This window comes from Haliotis rufescens, unplaced genomic scaffold (assembly GCF_023055435.1).
Source record: "Haliotis rufescens isolate VD_foot unplaced genomic scaffold, xgHalRufe1.0.p SCAF_4, whole genome shotgun sequence".
NCBI lineage: Eukaryota > Metazoa > Mollusca > Gastropoda > Lepetellida > Haliotidae > Haliotis > Haliotis rufescens.
Genome location: NW_025964112.1, coordinates 56,751,918 through 56,768,197, shown reverse-complemented (window position 1 = coordinate 56,768,197; position 16,280 = coordinate 56,751,918). Strand labels below are relative to the sequence as shown.

The following is a 16,280-nucleotide window of genomic DNA, read 5'->3' as shown; positions in this document are numbered from 1 at the left end:
CATTATTACATTTGTGTGTGTATCCTCCAGAATCTGCAAACACTGAGGCAGAAATCAAAGATGAATTTCCCATGATTTCCCACAAGGAATACAAACACGCACTCATCATGTGAAATCACACTCACTTCTTGTACTGGTAAATGCAAACACTATCTACCTGAGGAACGCCTGGCCTCCTGACTTGAGAGCTGCTTCATAGTAGTTGATGGCCTGCAATATATCACACAATATTAATATAGGGCATACTCAAACTCAATATTCCAGCTGTATAATGGCTGCCTGTATATAAACATGTCTGGACTAGACAAACCAGTGATTGATATAATGAGCATTATTATGCCTCAAAGCGAGATTGACCAATCAGAAAGCAGAATTACTAACCCCACATGAGCCCGTATACTGTCAGTAAAAATCCAAGATGGTTGCTACTGACCTAATATGAGACCGTATACCGTCAATAACAGCCATTTTGAATTTTGCAACACCCACCTCACATATTTCACATTCGTTATTCGACACTCTTTTGTGTTTTAATATCATTAATTGTGATGGGCATGTTTAAGAAACCACGGTCGTGACTTTATTAGACTTTATAAGAAGTATAGAGAAAAAATGCTTACAACGGAGGTCACTGCGTTACAAATAGCAATGCCATAGAACATAATATATAGGATGACTTCACAAACAAGAAATGTGACACCAATGACGTCACATAGCAATAGAATAGATTGCTTAGCAACCCGTCGTTGGGGGAAAGCGGACTGCTATCAAGTTACAGTTGCCCGCAGATTTCTGATCACATGCGGGCATTTTTAGGAAACTTCTATCCATTTTGGCTATAATACTTGTTTAAACATTCACATTTAGTGCATTATATTTTCCATTGTCAACGTTTATGTTTACATTAAAGCGTTGTATCGGAAACATATGTAGTGGTCCTGTTGTTTGTACTGGTGGTACATTTTGACAGGACATGTGCGATAAAGAAACCAAATAGCGTAAACTTTTCGGCATAATAAATTCATTAAGGTGTCTTTAGTTTCCGTATACGGTTTCATATTAGGTTAGCAGAAAAATATTGGGCGGGGCGTCGGCTTAACGCTTAATAATGTCCTAGGCCATCGGGGAGGATGACACTCAATCAAGTAAGTCCTCGAGCCCAACCACCTGATCCACATAGTCAATGACATACGACAAAGGTGCATAAGAATCAATAATGAATTATGAAAAATAAGAACAATATGGACAATAGTACTTGCATCAAACAGTATGGAATTTCCTTCACAGCCAGCTATATCAAGGCTTGAAAAGCACACTCATGTAGAGGTGAGTGAGTGAGTGAGTGAGTTTGGTTTAACGCCGCTTATAACAGTATTAGTAAAATCTAAATATTTTTTACATTTGTATACTTATCCTGCATTACTCCGTATTGCATTTACTGCTATGTTTGACAGAGAGACGAACTGTGTGAGATCCAGCTGCTGAAGAAAGTTGTCCCAACCAGCCCAGGAGGCAGCGCCCTCTCACAGTCGGCACGTGACCCGGAAGTCATGACGTCACACCAAAAGACATAACTGCTTTAAACATAACATCTGAAACTTCGTGGGGAGGTAGCGTAGCGAAAGGGAGGGAACTTAGACTTCGTAATGCAGGATAAGTATACAAATGTAAAAAATATTTAGATTTTACTAAATTTTTTAACTTATCCTGCATTACTCCGTATTGCATCTTTATCAGACGGCTTGGCCGGTGGGCATACTTGCAGATGTGAACCATATTAAACCCTCGTCAAGGTCCGATGAATCCGCACCGCATACAAGTGATGACCGGAACATCTACGACCATTCCTGTCTTCAGGAAACAAGAGTCGATGCAAAAACGAAACGCCCGAATAGGTAACCGAAATACAATGAGGCGTGTAGCCAAAATATATAACTTACCGAAGAGCGAAAGCGAAACGCAGTAGAACCTAGAGCTAATCTGAGGTGATAAACACCAGAGAGTTCGACGGGCCCCGCTCGGGGAATCGAAGAATCAGCGGCGTCGGCGGCAAAATCTACGACCAATCCCAAGAGCGAATGCGAAACGCAGGAGAGCCCTCTAGGCTGGAGGCAAGGAACACCGGTGAGGTCGACGGGCACCGCTCAGGTACCAGAGAAGCAGCGGCGTTGGCGTCGGCGCCGGTTACCACATCTACTACCATTCCTGTCGTCAGGAAACGAGAGTTGATGCAAAAAGTAAAACCCGGATAGGTGACAGCAATAGAATGAGTCGGGTAACCCAAAACTAAAACTGACCTAAGAGCGAATGCGGAACGCAAGAGAGCCGTCTCGTCTGGGGTGATAAACACCAGAAAGATCGACGGGCCCCGCTCAGGGTATCGGAGAATCAGTGGCGTCGGAGATAGATGACCTGTTGGGCTACAACCAGGGACCAAAACTGTGAACGCCGGCGACAACTTTCAAGGCTACATCACGGAAGTAGTGGTTGGTGAAGGCGGTGTCCGATCGCCACGAGCAGGCTTCCCTGAACGACGGGATGGAACAGTATACCGTGAAGAACCAGTGTAAATACGATCGCCCTGATCTCATTTTATTTCAGGTAATAGCCTTTGGGGGGAGGGTCCAATCCGGCGGCTCATACGCTTTAAGGATGACCGCCCGGAGCCACAGGGAAAAGTATTCCGGCTGACCAACGACAGCGACGAAGGGGAGACCGGCAGAAAAAGGTGTTTCCTAGACTTGCGGCAGTCTTTAGATCGTAGAATAACCTTCAGTGCCCTTACTGGGCATAATGACGCTCATCCTCATCCTCGGCACCCACACTGGACGAGGGGGGAGGGGACAAGGAATGATCTATCAGGCTGTCCTGGGAGTTGAATCTTTACGCTGACGTCCCAGTACGGTCCATGATGAACGGCGCCCTGGGTACCGCATTCGAACCGGGCATGGGAGGCGTCGAGGGCGTGCTGTACATGGACTCGAGCGGCAGTAGTCAAAACCAGTAGAAACACCCGTCTTCTACTTAAGGTCGAAGAAGGAAGACGAGGGGAGTGGTTCGAAGGGTATTGAAGACCACATTCAGATCCAACGCAGGCGGTCCGAACTTGGTCTTCAGGTCTTCAAGACTGAACGAGCGCAGCCAGGCCCGTAGGTCGGGAATTTTCGTCTTTCTCCGATCGTCCGGGATGGCCAGAACGGAGTAGATGGCGACCAGGTATGTGGGGGTGGTAAGCCCTTCAACCGATGGGTGCTACACAAGTACAGAAGGAACTGATCCAGGATCTGCGGTGACGCTGTCATCGGATCCTGGTGTTTGTCAGAACAAAATGCCTGGAACAAGCATCAGTTATCAGCATACAGTCCCCCTGTAGATGGACGGTGGGCTGAAGCAATAGCCTTGGTCGCTCTAGCCGAATAGCCCTTGGCTTTCTGCATGTGTGTCAGGCGTGCAGACGATAACATGCGGGTATGAGGGTGTGGCAACAGACCGTGTGGATGGAGCAGAAGGTTGGACCACACCGGAAGTTCCAGGGGTTGTCTCTGGCTATGTTTCGGAGGTCGATAACCCAACTTCTGGCTGACCAATAAGGCGAGACCAAAGTCAATGGCAGGGGTCGAGTGGCCTGGATCTCTGAAGAACCGTGGGAGGGAGAACCGGAGTCGGAAAAGCGTACGCGCGTAATCCTTCTCAGGAACGATGGAAGGCTTCGACTGCCACAGCGGTCGTATCCGGCACAGGTGGAATGGAAGACGACAGCTGGCCACATTCAGATATGAGGCAAACAGATCTAGGGTTGGGGTGTCGACCGTTTCACATAGTCTGGCCCGAGGCGCCGGAGAGCGTGAGGCGTCGGAGAGCTTGAGGCGCCTGGAACGCCGAAGATGGTGATTCTCGGGGGCGCCGGTCGAGTTTGTGGCGCCGGGAGAGGGGCGAGAACTCTGGGTCCGCAAACACCACACTACGGTGACGTCGTCAGTGGACACGATCAACAGGGCGTGACCGAGAATGCACTGTCAGCAAGTGCCGTCCTGGATAAGCATTTATCTCGAGGCTGTTGCTGTGCCAATGGTGTTGATCTCTGGATCACAGGTGGTCACAATGTGGGCTGGCGTGGGCCACTAGCCACTGACAAGGTGGCAGGGGAGGTAGTCAGCAACAGGGGTCTGCGATTGCGTACCGTCGGTACGATTCGGAAAAAAGGTGTGATCGCCTGCGAGCCAACCTCAAGTAGACGAAGTAAACCAGCTTCACAATCGACCGCCGGGGCATCGACGTAACCGGGTAGTAGGAAGTCGAGGCAATATGGCCATTGCACGAAGTAATGAGATCGTTTTCATCCCTGAAGCGGCGTATAAGTACTCCTGTTCTTATATCGAGGTGACGATGGAGGACGACAACACGATACGAGGCAGGTATGCAACAGGGGTCAGTGGGACGGCCGAGGGACTTTAAGTATCAAATCGACACTGTGTCCGGTAGTCAAGGCGGAAGATAGGACTACCTGTCGTAGTCGAAAAGATCAAACCGGACGAAGGAAGGCGATCTTTTCCATCCCTTGAACGCCTATAGGCGCTATCGTTCTTATAGCGAAGGGTTGATGAAACAAGGTTCCTCGTGACAGCCGTGTTGGTAGAGGAGGTCTATTGTTTCCAACATCCGTGCATGGATGGACTGCGACAGGCGCCTGGTTGAGTGGTATCACCAAGCGTACAGGTAGACATGGAAACCAATCTGTAGAAATACATGGCACCCCTTGCCATGGTAAGTTGACCTAAATCCGGTCGGAGTTGTTGACAGTCCGAGTACTTGACACGTGACATGTAAATCACTCTGCGCAGTAGCCGAGAAAACCGCCTTGGAGTCGGAACTGAGGTGCAAACTCCACACACAGACAATCCTCAATGAACTGTGTGAGAGACGATCAAGTGGTGTACCCGAGTTTTGCGATAAAACACGGAACCCCATGGGCGTCGTGGAAAACCCGGGGAGCGCCGAGGAAGAGTCTCTCTCAGGAACGCTGGCGCTAGGGTAGGGTAGAACAGCGTTGATGTCTGCGATGTCGACGAAGTAAACTCTTTGTAAGTGGATGTCGTCGTCGAATCTGATACAGACGCTGTTCACATGACGCTCTGTTTCGATGGAAACCCGCAGGTTATCTCTCCGGAATCATAGCGCTTTAAACGACGGGATTATGGATAACGTCTCAGTGGGCAAGTTGAATCAGACCAACTGTCTATTGGTTGAAATGATTCCACCCAGGAAGTAGAACGATAGTCACGATCCCGAAGACCGACGGGAGAGTAGCGAAAGGAGCGGCGACAGTTGTTTCACCATGCTTCTCCGTGTGACGAGTTATGAGACGGCAGCAAGAGAAGAGGGCAGTGGCGCCGGGGAGGCGATTGCCGATGGTGCCCCTTAAGCCGCAGTAGAAGATCGGATGGTCGGCTCGTTGATCTGAGCTTGATAAAGCTTGTTGATCTGAAGCTTGTTGAGCGCCGAAGACATCAGAGGAAGCGGAGGCGCCGGAGCGCGGAGACATCAGAGGCGCCGAGACATAAGCGGCGCCGAGTCATCAGAGGCGCCGAGTCATCGGAGGCGCCGAGTCATCAGCTTGTCATGAACAAGTCATGAAGCTTGTTGAGCGCCGAGACATCAGCGGCGCCGAGTCATCGGAGGCGCCGAGTCATCAGAGGCGCCGGGAGCGCCGGGAGCGCCGGGAGCGCCGGGAGCGCCGGGAGCGCCGGGAGCGCCGGGAGCGCCGGGAGCGCCGGGAGCGCCGGGAGCGCCGTGTCATCAGAGGCGCCGGAGGCGCCGCGTCATCAGAGGCGCCGGGAGCGCCGAGACATCGGAGGCGCCGGAGGCGCCGAGTCATCAGAAGCGCCGGAGGCGCCGCGTCATCAGAGGCGCCGGAGGCGCCGTGTCATCAGAGGCGCCGAGTCATCGGAGGCGCCGGGGGCGCCGGAGACATCAGCGTTGACGGTGTTGGAGACCGTGAACGGTCGTATGTCGTGCCAGGGGAGGCAGACTCTACGTTGGGAGCGCTGGAGCCGCCGGTGGAGTAGGAGACCGTGAACGGTCGTATGTCGTGCCATGGGAGGCAGACTACGTTGGGAGCGCTGGAGCCGCCGGTGGAGTAGGAGACCGTGAACGGTCGTATGTCGTGCCATGGGAGGCAGACTCTACGTTGGGAGCCGCCGTGAAGCTCCGCTGAGCGCTGCTGCCGTCAACGTAGGTGGGGGTCGACGAGCACGTTGAGCGAGGTGTGTCCTGGATACTCGCATGAGCTGAAGGATCACAGCGACGAATGACTGCAACATCGGCACTGCCTTGTGAAAGTACAGGGCGTCGTACAATCACGGCAGAAAGGGGCGGCCCCGACCAGATTTGTTCCCGCGGAAACAAGTGCAGCGAGGCAGAAAATCTGGAATTTAAGCAAAACATAACTATGTGGCAAAGCCACAAAGTGCGGGAAGCATAATGTGTGGCCAATCACAAAGTATGGGAAGCATAAAGTAACTCAAAAACAGTATATTTTATTAAAGTTTATGAGATAAACAAGTACGCTAAAAGGGAGCGAAAAGGCAAAGCCTTAAGCAAACACGTAACCATGTGGCAAAACCACAGAGTACGGGAGACATAATGTAACTCATAAACTTCGTATTATATTGAAGTTTATGAGAAGAAACAATTACGATGAGAGGTAGCGAAAAGGCAAGGCTTTAAGCACACCAAAACAACATACATAAATGTAATGTATTACCCAAGCCAAAGAGAGAATTCAAAACGCAGAACACGACATTACGTGGCCACGTGGTGAATGACCAAAATGGCGGGAAAGAAAACAAAATGGCGGGAACAACATTGCGCCCGTAAATTACTGTGACGTGAGCCACAGACGAGCGATAAACGTTACAATTTACGAATGGGAAGACCCTAAGGTCACGGCCCATAACAGGTAACAATGTAGCAGCATATAATGAATGTAGAAACACGCAAAATATAAAAAACAAATAATAAGCTTTAATTTCCACAAGGGATACAAAGTACGTCCGTCCGTGGAGGTGACAAAGCAGTTATGTCTTTTGGTGTGACGTCATGACTTCCGGGTCACGTGCCGACTGTGAGAGGGCGCTGCCTCCTGGGCTGGTTGGGACAACTTTCTTCAGCAGCTGGATCTCACACAGTTCGTCTCTCTGTCAAACATAGCAGTAAATGCAATACGGAGTAATGCAGGATAAGTTAAAAAATTTCCAGTTATATCGCGGCGTGTCAGCTTAATGTGGGAGGAAAGCCCAAAGTGATGCAGGTCTCAGACGTTTACCACTTCGGTGAAACCCACGAGCACGGGTATGGTGCTGACAAACCTAGAAACACAATCGGGGTGAACCGGGATTCGAACCCACAATCATAGGTTTCTGGCATGCCCAAGGGATGCAACTCTGCACAGCGAATCGCAGCGCCTTAGACGACTGGGCCACCCGTGCCCCCATGTAGAGGTGAGGAGTTGTTGAATGAGGTTTCATGCCGTGTTCAAGATTATTACACTTATACAGAGATGTGCATGTGTGTGTGTGGCTGCTTGTAGTAGTGCAGACTAATGCTGGTTTTATAGTGCCAGCCCACTGAGACACCATGCCACAGTTTAACATGGATGCCCCACACAGACACAGTATACTGACTCCTAGCTCACCAGTCCTTGTTTTAGCCCCTTAATGCCGAACAGCAGGCAGGGTAACATGAAGTACCCTCCTTAAAAGTCTTTTGGAATAAGGTGAGGTGACGTGAAATTGGGTTTAACGTCGCATCCAAGATTATTGCACTTATATAGCGACGTGCATGCACGTGTGTGTGTGGCTGCTTATACTAGTCCGGACTGATGCCGATTTATCGTGATAGCTCACTGAGATACCATGTTGCAGTTTAACATGAATACCCCACTCAGACACAGTATACTGACTCCGAGCCGACCAGTCCTTGTTTTAGCCCCTTTATGCCGAGCGCCAGACAGGGTAACAACAAGTACAATCTTTTAACGTCTTTTGGTAGGACGCGGCCGGGGATCAAACCCCGGACCTTCTGCTAACCGGGCGGACGCTCTACCACTAAACAAAACTGCCGGGGACCTTCTGCTGTCATGGACCTCTATCCACAAGACCACTGAGGCAGTCAACAAAGTGAGATCTACTGCAGTATCCGGCAGGGTGGGATGCTGGTTTTCACAATATTCCAGGACATTTAGGACAAAAATGGCTATCATTTGGAATAGAACCAAGATCTTTGGAGAGAAGAGCTAATGCTTAAACAACTAGGCTATCCACTGGCCCAAGAAACACCATTCATTACCTTGCCATAGTTGTGTGTCTTGACCAGCGCCTGACCGATCTTGCTGGCCAGGGCAGCATCTCGGGGGTTCTTCTTCAGGGCAGACTCATACACCTCAATGGCTTTCTCAGGCTGCAACAGATGTATGTAGCAATCAACAATTGCTGTGGTGGCTTTGTATAATATGAATTTCAAATATGGGAATGTGAGAATACACAGACCAAATTGGCATAGACATTATCTCATTCCATTTTTTTTCTTTGTTTGTTGTTTATTGCTGCACTCAGCAATATTCCAGTTATATGACAGCGGTCTGTAAATAATCCAGTCTGGACCAGACAATCCAGTGATTGAGACCATGAGCATTGATCCACGCAACTGGGATACGATGACATGCATCAAAAAAGTCAGTGAGTCTGACCACCCGAACCCATTAGTTGCCTCTTATGACGACCATAGTCGCCTCTTACGGCAAGCATGGGTTGCTGAAGACCTATTCTCCTGGATCTTCACGGGTCCTACAACAAATGCAAAAGACAACAAATACTTTGGTGGCTTAAGAAAACTTTGAATTGCACATGTGGGAACCTGTGAATACACAGACCAAATTGGCTAGGAAATTATCTCAGTCCAGTAAACATGGTCTGGTAGAGGTATTGATATGTACAATATCCACATCATCCCATATTTTGTGAATGCTGACATATCAAATTCATCAAACACTGCTTGACGATCGTACTAGAGCCTGTACCAAAACATCACACTGAAAGAACACAGAAGCTGAAAACCCAAAGTCAAACCTGTCTCCTTTGGTGACGACTTCCAAATGCCATTAAACGAAAGATATATTTCTGTTGTTATCATTTCTTTCAAAGCATTCATCCATGGAGGACTACCCAAAATCAGCATCAACTGTGGACGTCCTATACCCTGGTAGTCACTTTGTATAACATGCCTGTGATACTGGGTATATATGCCTACCATATTTGCCGTAATAAGCACCCATGGCACTTAGGAAATCAACCTTACACAAGTTAGATTTGTTGTCAGAGATCCAGCGGCAGAGAACAGAATTAGTTCAAACGTCCATGAAACTAAAATGTTTTTCATAATAGTTTCTAGGCAGTTACAAATTCTATCAACACTTTTGTGTTTACTGTAAAAAGATCTGAAAATAGATGCAAAAATACCTGGGCTTACAGAGGTTACTTAGAGACTGATCTAAAAGTTGGTCATGGGTGCTTTATGGAGCAGGGTGCTCATATCCTTGTGTACTGTGTTTTCGAGCCCCTAAGAAGAATTGCTCATTACGTGTCTAATAACAATCAAACATTAGCAAGTAAAATACATTAAGATTAAGGCTTACCTTTGAGAACATTTAATTCTGTCTACAAGTGGATAGTCAAAATGACAACATCTTGTCAATATAATCGTGATAATGCTTTGCCAAACAAGACGAGTCAATCAGGTGCCATCTTGTTACAGTCACCTGATTTCGAGCCACTCCATGACAGTCAAGTTAAAGATAGATCCGAAACACGATCAGTCACATGAGTGAGTGAGTATGGTTTTATGCCACATTTAGCAATATTCCAGCAAAGTCACGGCGGGGGACACCAGAAATGGGCTTCACACATTGTACCCATGTCGGGAATCGAACCCGGGTCTTTGGTGTGACGAGCAAACGCTTTAACCACTAGGCTACCCGACCGCCCCGATCAGTCACATGACATTACAGACAGGAAGTTTAGAACAGCAGCCGAAACATCATTGGTGCAGATGATTGTTCTCATTCAAAATAAGCCTCAAATCAAGTTTGATAAAAATGTGCATTTGTGAGAGAGTAAGTTTTCATGTATGTTTTCGTCACTTAATGAAGATCTTACCTTTTTAGCTTAATTCGTAACATAACTTCAGCAACAGGTGGCACACACTTTGATGTCTTAAGTTAGCTTTGAAACATCAACCTTGATTATGTCATTAAGAGTGTGGTTACATATTGTTTAGAAGAAAACTGTCGAAAAGAAGTGAGCCTCGAAAAATGTTATGTGGGTATACAGTGAAAATGGTATCGATACCCGATTTGGGGACCTTCTACAAACAAGACTGTTGGACTCACCTCCTGTATACTCATGTAGGCGTCACCTAGCAACAAGCTGGTGTGTGGACTGGGGTACTTGTCCACCAGTTCCCTGAAACAGAGGCATTGGTCGACTCATGTAGATTGAAAGGGACATGACGACCTGATCTAGTGGTTGGTTGAAGAACACATCACATGCAGCATTAGTAGCAAACACAAGCAACACTCAAACAATTAAACTCTAACATGATGTATGTTTGTTTGCTTGTTTGTTGTTTAACGTTGCACTCAGCAATATACCTGCTATATGACAGCCTGTAAATAATTGAGTCTGGACCAGATGATCCAGTGATTGATGTCATCAGCATTGATCCACGTAATTGGGATACGATGACATGCATCAAGTCAGCAAGCCTGACCATCCGATCCCGTTAGTCGCCTCTTACGACATGCATAGTTACCTACGGCAAGCATGGGTTATGGCAAGCATGGGTTGCTGAAGACCTATTCTACCCCAGATACTCAAAGGGGGCTAAAGTGATGTGTTCAGGCCCAGATAATCATGCCAAGCACATGTTTATGTTGCTGTCAGCAATATTCCAGCTACATCACAGCGGCCTGTAAATAATGGACCAGCAATCCAGTGATCGATACTCGGAGCAATTTCTCACTCATCCAGTGATTGATATTATGAGAAAGATCCCATCAGGGTAGTTTAGTCACCCTGTATGACAAGCAGAATAGTGCTGTGGACCTTTTCTAACCCTGGTTCCCACATCTTCCCAAGGCAAAGGAGTTAACTGACAATAAAATCCAGTTTCCACCCTTGCTGAACTAGGCTGAAATTTCCAGGATTCAGATTCCATCTCTCATATTACATCCATTTGCTTCAAACAAAATGGTGGTGCCCATTCAAGATGATCTGATCGATAATCAAGATCAATATTGTTATACCCCGCGAAGTACATAAAATCACTTGAGCACCTTGATGAAAAACATGAAAAGATTTTCAAAATGTCAATCGACGCCCAGTTGGTGGTACACATGCTTTGCAAATCCTGGAGGCGACTGAAATTTGCATGTTGAAATTCATGTTGTTTACGAGTTGGATGTCTCGTTCATAATGCAATTTTGCCTGGACTGTGCATAGACTTGTTAGTCCAGCCTAGTTCATCAAAGGTGGAAACTGGACTTTTACAGTCAGTAAACGCCCTTGCCTCGGGAAGATTGGTTCCCATGGCACCTGTTAAGCAAACCAACCTGTAACAGCTTGCATACAGCCGCTTGTCCTTCCTGTGGTTGAGATATATGTCGGCCATCTTCTCCCTGGCCTGCACAAAGTACGGCTGATCTGGCGTGATGTTTCTGAGCATGCCCAGTGCCAGCTCTATGTCCCCACGTGCCAGGGACAGGTCAGCGTTAGCGATGGCAATCCTCACTTCCTCCGCTGTTCCTTGGAACTCGTTGATGGCGTCCTGCATCACCTTCGCCGCTTCATGCTGAATGGAGGATGATATAAGAGTATCTCAGTTATGTCAGACAGTGAGTGAGTGAGTAGTGTTTTATATTGTGTTTTGCCAATATTCAAACCATATTATGTCGGGGGAATCAGAAATCAGTTTCACACAATGTACCAACTGGGGCCAACACTTAAACTTGTGCGTTTTTAATATCATGTCAAAGAATGTTTACTTGTTTGAAGGATACACTTACAAAACTTAACAAAAATCAACATTTCTCTGGAGTAAACATTGTCATGAACTGTGTGATTCCTGAACCCCACTGATTTGGATTGTTGCTTCAGAAGATTGAGTTACAAATGATCCTAGTGGGGTGTACAAGATATAATGAGCTGGACGGTTGGTATGTTGCTTAATGCCGCACTCAGCAATATTCCAGCGATATGACAGTGGTCTGTAAATAATTGAATCTGGACCAGACAATCCAGTGATTGACATCACCAACATCGATCCAAGCAATTGGGATATGATGACACGCATCAACCAAGTCAGCGAGCCTGACCACCCGATCCCGTTAGTCGCCACTTACGACAAGCACAGTTGCCTTTTACGGCAAGCATGGCTTGCTGAAGACCTATTCCTTGAGATTACAATGCATCAGTCCACATGACGAAGACAGGACAGGATGAGGCCCACCTGTTCTCCGAGAAGTCGGTGAGCTTCAGCAAGCTCCAGGAATACAGACACTCTGTCATTGACACTGATCTGCTGAGCCTTGACCTTCTTTGCTGATTGGCTTTTGCCTGCAACAGACAGATAGTGTATGGTCAATACAAATCAGAATATGAAATATTGCTTGGTGAGTTGCTTTGTTACTAGTTACTGTAACAAACACAGCTACATTAGATCTCAAATGCTGAAAATAAACACTTGAAACCGAGCATTCGGTTCCAAATTCATTAGCATGGTAAAATCTTGAGGTAACCTAGACTCTACATTGAAAACACAGTAGGATGATCTCTTCATTACCAACACAATGACATCTGCAGGAGTTTAAGCCTGGAAACAAAACAACTTCAAGTGCATCTTGCTGAACCCTGCAGTCAGCAATGTTCAAGGTACATCATGATAGTCTATAGGTAAATAATGCAAACCAGTGGAGTTTGGGTGGGTGGATGGGTGGGTGGGTGGGTGGTTGAGTTAGTGGTTAAGTGGTTGAGTGAGTGGTTGAGTGGTTGAGTGAGTGGTTGAGTGGTTGAGTGGTTGAGTGAGTGAGTGAGTGAGTGAGTGAGTGAATGGGTAGGTGGGTGGGTGGGTGGTTGAGTGGTTGATTGAGTGAGTGGTTGAGTGGTTGAGTGAGTGAGTGAGTGAGTGAATGGGTAGGTGGGTGGGTGGGTGGTTGAGTGGTTGATTGAGTGAGTGGTTGAGTGGTTGAGTGAGTGAGTGAGTGAGTGAGTGAGTGAGAGTGAGTGATTGAGCGAGTGAGCGAGCGTATTTACATCGCTTTTAGCAATATTCCACCAATATCACAGCGTGGGACACAAGTAGTCTTCACACAGTGTTCCCATGAGGGGAATTGAACCCAGGCCTTCAGCACGACTAGCAAACACTTTAACCACTAGACTACCTGATCGCCCTGTAAGTCCATGACATTGACATGGGAGATACATTCACTTGTGGCAGTTAACACATAACTCATCATATCTATACAAGTATTTTGTTCTGATTATTATCAACTAAATATCTACCTGTTGTTTTGACCCCCGGAAGAATCATGGCCATCTGTAGTGTCTTGACAGCCTCTGCGTGATCTCCCTGCTTCTTGAGAATGCGGGCTTTGATCAGGTTGTACAAAGGGTGGTCTCGAACCTAGCAACATACAGCATCACACACAAGGTCACACTAAGAACATCCACTTTGTCAAGATGGGCTTCACCACAGCAGTGTGACTGTAGCTATGTGTTGATAACCATGTGTCAGTAGCCATGTATCAATAACCATGTGTCAATAAACGTGTCAGTAGCCATTGTTGATAACCATGTGTCAGTAGCCATGTATCAATAACCATGTGTCAATAGCCATTGTTGATAACCATGTGTTGAAAGCCATGTATCAATAACCATGTGTCAGTAGCCATTGTTGATAACCATGTGTCAATAGCCATGTGTCAGTAGCCATTGTTGATAACCCTGTGTTAATAGCCATGTGTCAGTAACCATGTGTCAGTAGCCATTGTTGATAACCATGTGTCAATAGCCATGTGTCAGTATCCATGTGTCAATAACCATGAGTCAATAGCCATGTGTCAGTAACCATGTGTCAATAACCATGTTTCCATAACCATGTGTCAATAGCCATGTGTCAGTAACCATGTGTCAAGAACCATGAGTCAATAGCCATGTGTCAGTAACCATGTGTCAATAAGCATGTTTCCATAAGCATGTGTAGATAACCATGTGTCAGAAACCATGTTCCCAAACAATTACCATGTATTACATCTGAAGTAAACTGAGCAAATAACGTCACATGCTGTCAAACAGAATTCATTCCACGAATTCCACACAAAAAGAAGTAGGACAAACAAGTCTATATGCAAGAGCCAAGTTTCATGACTTTAGACTGATTTCATCAAACTCTGGGACATTCAGACAATGTTGAATGATAACTTGTCCACCTGTGTAGCAACATACAACATGATGAGTGAAAGCCTGTACCTCAAAGTTGTAGCTGAGGCCCACCTCCAGGGACTGGTTGGCAAGCTTGAAGTTGTCCTGGTGAAGATGGATCTGTAATATACAATTACATATGTCTTACAACCGATGCACACAGACTCATGCACAGTATTTATAATCCTCCACTTTCTCTTTGTTTCTTTCTTTGTTTGTTGTTTAACTCTGGGCTCCACAATATTCCTATGTGATGGAGGTCTATAAATTATCAAGTCTAGACGAGACAATCCACTGTTGACATCATGGTCTATGCATTTTGGATATGATGACATGCATCAACCAAGTCAGCAAATCTGACCACTTGATCCCGTTAGTCGCCTCTTATGACAAGCATGGGATGCTGAAGACCAATTCTTACACGGTTCTTCACGGGGGCATCCACTTTCTAATAAAGGTATTCAAACATACTTATGTTACTTTATCAGTGATCAAAATTAAGCATGAATTTCAAAGGGGTCCTTTCTATTGCCTTCATGTTGAATGTTCAAGATTTAGGGGACCTCGGATTCATATACTCTGGGAGCAAACCTCACTGACACCCCTTAATTTTGAACTCTGTTTAAGGAGAAACCCTTTATCCCAATCTTTTTTATCGCAGATTGCCAGGCAGCTTGGCTCACTGATTCCTAATATAATGATACATTACATGCAATACTCCTCAGGGAGCTGAGAATACAAACTGAATGCACACTGACAAGCCGATCAGCCCATGTGCTGTTCCCAGCTGGGGGCAATGTCTACCTGAGCCATGAGGATGTGGGCGTCGGAGAAGGTAGCATCCTGGTCCAGGCAGTGCTGTAACGTGGCCTGAGCTGCGTCTATGTCTCCTGGAAAAACATCAGCAACATAATCACAAAAACATGAACAGCTGAGTCCCACTTCCAGGGACTGGTTGGCAAGCTTGAAGCTGTTCTGGTGAACTGACTATAGAACCTTTGCCGAACTAGGCTCGAATTTCCAGGCTTAATCATAGCACCACAAGTTGCTATTACGAGTTATGTCCCTTCTATGTCCCTCCTGCTGACCAATCAGATTCCACCTCTCATATCACTTGCACTTTCTTCAAACAAATGGCGGCGCCCAGTCAAGAAGATCTGATCGATAATCAAGATCTGTATTGTCATAAGATGGGTCTTACCCCACGAAGTGCATCAAATCACTTGAACACCTTGATTAAAAGCTTGAAAAGATTTGCAAAATATTTGTCAAAGCCCAGGTGACATACACATGCTTTGAAAATCCTGTAGTCGACCGAAATCTGCACGTTGAAATCTATGTTGTTTACGAACCGGATGTCTAGTTTGTAACACAATTTTGATTGGACTATGCAGACTAGTTAGTCCAGCCAAAAAGTAACCTGGAATTCCAGCCTAGTTCAGCAAGGGTAGAAAATGGACTTTTACAGTCAGTTAACTTCCTTGCCTCGGGAAGATGTGTCTTGTATGGGTAGTGTGAAACGTTTGTCCCTGTTCACCAGATTGTGTGGATATATCACCACTATGTACTCGTCCCTGTCCAGATTGACACAAAAAAGGGTGTGTTTATCACAAAGTCGATCTTTTATTGCCCGTGATTTTGGTTTTGATGATGATGAATCAGTTTACCTATCTCCATGGCTTTTTGTTTCAACATACCCAAGATACGCAACTACCGATATCACAAGTTGCTAGAACTAACTTTGTATGC

General features: G+C 46.4%; 1 protein-coding gene across 1 annotated transcript in view; it reads right to left on the bottom strand.

The window, feature by feature from the left end:
* The window catches only part of LOC124114470 (tetratricopeptide repeat protein 21B-like), a 61,959-nt gene that overhangs the window by 24,838 nt on the left and 20,841 nt on the right, over positions 1-16,280 (bottom strand). The window contains exons 15-22 of the mRNA XM_048382248.1: positions 15,336-15,421; positions 14,580-14,651; positions 13,614-13,734; positions 12,562-12,668; positions 11,666-11,904; positions 10,445-10,517; positions 8,347-8,457; positions 158-210 (exon numbers count right to left, since the gene is read on the bottom strand). Of these exons, the coding sequence (XP_048238205.1) occupies positions 158-210; positions 8,347-8,457; positions 10,445-10,517; positions 11,666-11,904; positions 12,562-12,668; positions 13,614-13,734; positions 14,580-14,651; positions 15,336-15,421 (862 nt within the window). The remainder of the gene's footprint in view (positions 1-157; positions 211-8,346; positions 8,458-10,444; positions 10,518-11,665; positions 11,905-12,561; positions 12,669-13,613; positions 13,735-14,579; positions 14,652-15,335; positions 15,422-16,280) is intronic.